Source organism: Lottia gigantea (genome assembly GCF_000327385.1).
Source record: "Lottia gigantea unplaced genomic scaffold LOTGIsca_77, whole genome shotgun sequence".
Classification (NCBI taxonomy): Eukaryota; Metazoa; Mollusca; class Gastropoda; family Lottiidae; genus Lottia; species Lottia gigantea.
Window position 1 is genome coordinate 482,414 of NW_008710566.1, and position 6,513 is coordinate 488,926.

The 6,513-nt window shown below is 35.8% G+C and overlaps 1 protein-coding gene across 1 annotated transcript; it reads right to left on the reverse strand.

Moving 5' to 3' along the window:
• Positions 1-39: 39 nt before the first annotated feature.
• Positions 40-3,779, reverse strand: LOTGIDRAFT_132029 (hypothetical protein; the record flags this gene model as incomplete). The annotated part of the gene is made up of 6 exons (XM_009066500.1): positions 40-693; positions 978-1,180; positions 1,780-1,948; positions 2,349-2,488; positions 2,659-3,080; positions 3,649-3,779. Coding segments are annotated over 6 exons (1,719 nt in total), but the record flags the coding sequence as incomplete, so codon positions are not given.
• Positions 3,780-6,513: the final 2,734 nt, after the last annotated feature.

The window sequence follows — 6,513 nt, forward strand, 5'->3', positions numbered from 1 at the left end:
TGCATTTCATCTTCATCTCTTTGAAACTTAACTGTTGAGTCAAAGCAACTTGCTAATGCAGATACATAGATCTTTGGGCAATGTGTAGGCATCATTTTCAATATGAAAAACACAAAACATCTTGAGGTAATCTGAACTACGATGTGAACTTACTCTGGGCAACGAATAGGCATCATTCTCAATGATGACTTCATCCTGATGTCTAGGATGGACAGTCGGTGCTTGAAACAATTTGACTTTACTGGACACAGAATTTTGAGGTGGTCCCCCATCAATTGCGTCTTTGCTGTCGTTCAAAAAACTATCCTGAGTCGCTCGTGTGTACGATTCATTTCTTAAACCACCTGGCACTGGACTGTTTGTATTACCCATAAGTCTATCCAGAATTGGATTGAGGGGTTTATTGCGGTCTGAAGTCACTGGAATTTGAGAGTTATCTCCCTTATTTTTTAAAGCACTGTTTACACCTTGCATCACAAGTTCTGTCGAGTCAGTCACCACATTTTGATCCCCTTGTGAAAAGGGTGAGGGAGCGCCAATTTTTCTGGCCACTGAAAGGAATGTATGTCCAGGTATGGGTCCCTCACTTTGCATCGCATTACGCAATTTTTCCATAGCTTTAATGTTGGTTAAACCCACTAATTTTTCACCATTTATTTCTAATAGCTGATCGTTCATGATCAAACGGCCATCCTGAAAAAAAAAATTGATGTTAAAAGACTAAAACTCAACAGCTGTTTTAGAAATGGGAGTTCCAACCCCGAAGTTTAGGCATATGAGCAAAGTAAGCAAATAAACTGGACATGAAAATTCAATTTACCAGCTTAATTTGAGCTATATGTATCACTTTCCAGATTCTAGTTCTTTTGTGGGGCTATAATTGTCAGCAATTCTAGGCAGTATTCATATCCTGAATAAAGTCCTTACATGCTCCCAAGAAAGTCGAATCTGCAAAAACAGCCCTAAATGAATCTTACCTTAAATGCAGCACCCCCAGGCATCACTGATTTGATAAATATTCCCAAATCTTTAGTGCCCTGGGGGGTCGAAATAGACTTTCCTTTGACACTGACGCCCAGTCCTGTTGCCTCGGAATTATTTAACGGAATGTCTAGTAGTATGACTTCTGAGTTCACTAAATTTGTGATTGTGCTTTCATCTTCTGAATCAGTTTTTGAAACTTTTAATTCTATCGGAGCTAATGGTTTGATTTTCTCATCTTGTGACTGGAAAAAAGGAAATTATTTTCATTTGCATGAAGTCATTTAGTAAAGAAGCTCAGAGATATGAGTCAGAAGCTTAAAATTAGACACGATTTTTTGAGTACAGGCTTAAAGTCAGGTATGAGTCAATGAGTAAAGAAGATTAAAATTAGGCATGAGTCAGTGAGTCACAAGCTTAAAATTAGGCATGAGTCAATGAGTAACGAAGCTTAAAAGTAGGCATTAGTCAATGAGTAAAGAAGCTTAAAATTAAGCATGAGTCAATGAGTGAAGAAGCTTAAAATTAGGCATGAGTCAGTGAGTCAGGAGCTAACAATTAGGCATGAGTCAATGAATGAAGAAGCTTAAAATTAGGCTTGAGTCAGTGAGTCAGGAAGCTTAAAATTAGGCATGAGTCAGTGGGTAAAGAAGCTTAAAATTAGACATGAGTCAATGAATCAGGAGCTTAAATTAGGCATGAGTCAGTGAGTCAGAAGCGTAAAATTAGGCACGAGTCAGAAGCTTAAAATAAGACATGAGGATCCACAAGGATAAAATGACAAATGAGATCAAGCACAACATACCACTTCCGTTGCCGAAATATTCTCAATATTTTCTTTGTTTTCATTGGTTGTCTCCAGTTCCTGTCTGGATACAACTAACTCCACGATGCTATTTTTAGGTATTTTACGAAGAAAGGCTACAGCCTCTGATTGAGATTTTCCAGTCATACCTTCACTGTTTACCTACAAATAATGTACTGAATATTAAAATGAGGCTTGTTTCAACGGTCATTTTCGACCAATCAAAAATACATTTTTCATACAAGATGGGTTGCCAATGCCAACATAATATTCACAACTTCAATGCCTGTGTCATATTTACAAAACAAAAGGTAAAATGACTATATGCAAACATGCCGATTGGCCGGTTTGAAAATAACGTTGCATCGTGAATGCTTATGTTGCTGAAGACATCATGAGTAACATCAAATACTCATAATGCCTTACCTCAAGCAATATAAATTCGTACAACCAAGACTATTCCGTTAGTCGGAAAATTTCGCCCAAAGAAAGGCAAAATTGGGAGTAAAAGCTGTAGTGTAGTAGACTCCTCCAAAGAGAAGCAATACTCGTAATGCCTTACCTCAAGCAGTCTGTCTCCTGGTTTAAGGCGACCATCAGCTATAGCTGCTCCCTGTGGCAGAATATTTTTAATATAAATTGGTATTTCACCACCAGTCATGTTGTCTCTGGAGGTCACACTAAATCCTAAGCCAAGCTCTCCTGCAAAAAAGATAAAAAAAAATTGGAAATTTGATTTCTGAATTCAGAATTGTTGATTTGGAAATGTTCTCTTGTTGCAGTGTCATATGAGGGAAATTTTGCTGGGACAGAATAAATGTCCCTGATACACATACAAAGGCTAGAAACTTTTGAATCATATCAAAGCTTACCTTTTTTAAGCTGAATATTTATCCGTTTTCCAATTTTCCTTGTATTGGTTGGTGCTATGAAGGTATGTTGATCTTTATTTTCATGGGATAAGGATGTTGATGGATGGCGAACAGGCACTGCTGGTGGGGTCTTTTTTGTTGGGGATGGAGGGGTCTCTGATGTTATATTGGGCACTTTATCTAATGGCAAAGAATTTGGCTTGACGGTCATATTGTTTGCGTTAGCGTCCAGTTTAGTTTCACTTGAGAATGGTTGATCTTGACTATTTGAAGTCAAGGTTAATGGTGATGGTTTCAATGGGGAATGATTTTTAGGTTTCGGAAGCAATGGTGGAGGTTTGGAAGGTAGCGGTGGTGCCGCTTTTTTCACCCGTAACCGTAATTCTTTTGTCTTCATGGCTTCTCGGAATATTCCTTGAGCGCTGGAAAAAAAAGAATTCTCTGATTATAAAACAAAATACATATAAGGAATCCAATGACGTGTATAGGAAGGTGGACAATAGATCTAAAGCGATTTTGGTGAAAGTAGAATAAATTTTTAATTTTTCTGGCCCGAAGTGAGGGGCCATGGCACCATGTATAAAACACTGAGTAACTCACGCCACACCATCCAGGGCCGAGTTTCATCGCCATGTCATTCGACCCGACCAGATCTAACGAAGAATCAACAACCATACCCACAACACAGAATCATCCAATTTGAACCAATCCAACTACCAACTACTACGACTACCAACAACTACCTAGTTTGCGATATCAGCATCCGCTGGAAGCGAACGTTAACTTGTCATCTACCTACCTACCTACAAAACCTAAGTAAGCATTATCAGCTCTGTAGACTCTCTGAATGATGTCAAATAATACTTTAAGCCATGTGGTCTCTCCAAAATGGAAGCCTAGTTGACACATCCAGTCACAAATGTAATATCTTATAATATATTATATTTCCTAACACACGTTTCAGATATTCAATCAATCATCAATATTTACCGTTTAAATGTTTCATGAAGAAGACTTAGACCATTGATTTCCACAATTTTATCTTCTTCTTTTAAGCGTCCATCTTTAAAAACTCTTCCTCCTTTTTCTATTCCTTGAATCATCAGACCCATATCCCTTAAAAATCAAATTTATATACCAGATGAACATTTTTATGTGGACTCTCTAAACATGAATATTTGAAGGAACAGGTTCGCTATTTTCGGGTGTTGATTTGGATCTAGAATATGTGTAAATAGTCTTCAGAAGTACTAGAAATAATTCCTTCAAATATACTCCAAAATAGAAATTTCACTTTCTAATTCTATATGCGTCTTTTCAATATATGGCTGTATCACCAGAAATGACTAGTATTCTTTTTAACTTTCATATTCGGATAATTCTTGACACACATGGATTTCGACGTTTCTGAGTATAAGTTATGATTGTTCAAACGGATGGCAAACCTGTCATTTTAAAAAAGATCTGAAGAATTGCCAGAAAAGCAGCATTAGTCCTTTTTTCAATTCCATCTGTCATGGATCTTTGCAACGTCTTATACCATACCCTACCTTTTTTATTCTGCCATGCAATTTGCAATAAGAGAAATTGTGCTACCTCAAATTCATACTTCCCAACAATCTTTTTAAAGATGTGTTTCCTTATTTTTTAGTGTCAAATTAAGCAAACTATTTGATTAATTGGTGTTTCTAATAAATTATCATGTATTTTTAATCATATCATTATTTTCTTATATTGCATATAATTCAAGTTTTAACCAATCATAAATATCCATGTATTTACAGTCTGGATAAACAAAAAAAGACTTTTTGACCTTTTTTGATCGGTCACTCATTGGAATTCTGCTGGTAACTCTCTTCTAATTTAGCTAATTATGAATTAATTATGGACATGTGAGACAAACTGGTATTTTTCCAAGTCATTAGAACACCTCTACTTTCTATTCATATAAGTATTAGCATTTTCATTTTCATAAATGAAAATGATGGAACCCATCTTTAATGCACAGCCTGTAGCTTTAGAAATTTTCATAATCAATTGGCAATATAGCAACCTTTCCCCACAAATAATGCAAGTAGCAATTACCTTCCATTCTCATCGAAATCAGGGATTACATGTATACCTAGTGGTCCACCATCATTGATCAATACAATCACATCATCATCAGTATTGTCAACAGAAGCAACTATTTCTGGACCCTTCTCTTCCGGCTGTTGCCCTACTACAGTCTTGACAACACTGATTAAAAGCAAACAACATCAAGGTACAATACAGAATTACCAATACAGTGCAGCCTACTATCTATGCACATTTGAAAATCAAATTTTAATGATAATTTTTATTAGAATAAAAACACCAGCATCCAATTCGAAGATCTACAGTTAGTATTATAATGTCTTTGTGTTGATAGAAATATAAACATAAGCAAACATCATCAATGGCCAATTTTCAAGATTTGCAAAATTTTGGTTAAAATTTCTAGAAATGAAATGAATGGAGTTTTACGTCCTACTTTTATGCACCTTATTGGGCTAAATTTTTGTATGGACAGCGGCATAAGCCTACTCTGTTTTTGATTTTCAACTGTTGAGGGATCTTTAATGTGCCTTGTCAGGACCTCGAATTATAGTCCCATTCTGAACGACTAGACACTTTTTCCATTTCAACCCCTCTGACCTACATCAATGAATGCACGGAAAAATTCAAAGGTATCATCTCGACCCATGCAGGGATTAACGCCTGGACTTTTAATACTGGTTTGAAAATATCTATATTAACTTAAAAACTGCATATTTTGATTAGATGACAAATGTGCAAAGACAGTAGTATTATGCAGATACTTAAGCAATGAACGATGGGCCCACTGCAGTTACGATGATATGAATACATTGGGCAACGTGCCAAATTGAATGAGCTGCCGAAGACAGTCATGATAAATTTGGCACCTTGCCCAATGTATTCATATCACCGTAACTGCAGTGGGTCCATCGTTCATTGCTTATATTTCCACTGTCTAATGTATTCTTTTCATGAAGTTTCCGATTGATAAATTATATTTCAAAAAGATTGCCGTTACAAAAATAAGGCCTCAACAGCAGCCATATTGCTCAGGAATGTGACCACGTGACCCACTGCAGTTTACGTGAATTTGAATGAATTTCTTGTCAAAGGGTTCACTGTGACAAATACAGTGAGAGTGGAAATATTTCAAATTAAGAGATTATGTCAAAAAAATCCAAAACTATATTACTAAAAGTTGATTTTTTAGTTACCATGTTTAATTTTTGGGGTTACCCAGTATGATTTTCAATTGATTTTTCATTGAAAATGCAAAGCAGGGCAATTCTTTAGACCAAAGCTGGCATAAATATCAAAGCAAAATCATCTTGAATGCACTTACCCTCTGTTTTCCTCATGTGTATCTTCTTCAAAACTACTACTACCCACGGGTCCTTGACGCCCCTAAAATAGGAAATAAAAGAGATTATCTGATTGTGCAAATGAAGCTAGATAGCTAAATTTTTTTTTTGTTCCATAATCAAGGAATCACTTGTGGCAAAATATGCTTTATCACATAAAAGGCTCTTTGCGACTAATGACCTCAAACGCTTAATTTAAGTGGAATTGCATGAACCACAGACGTCTGATTGAAAATTGGAATGGTGAAAATTGATGCTATCAGTGTCCTTGATACACATAAAAAATTTAGAAAACCTATTAACAATCCCTTTAAAATTATATTCATTCCAGGTTATTTTGAAAAGACATATCAACAAAACATTACAAAACACAAAATAAACAAAAAAAGGACAAAAAAGGGACAAAATCAAAATATTAGTATATAAAAGGTTACAG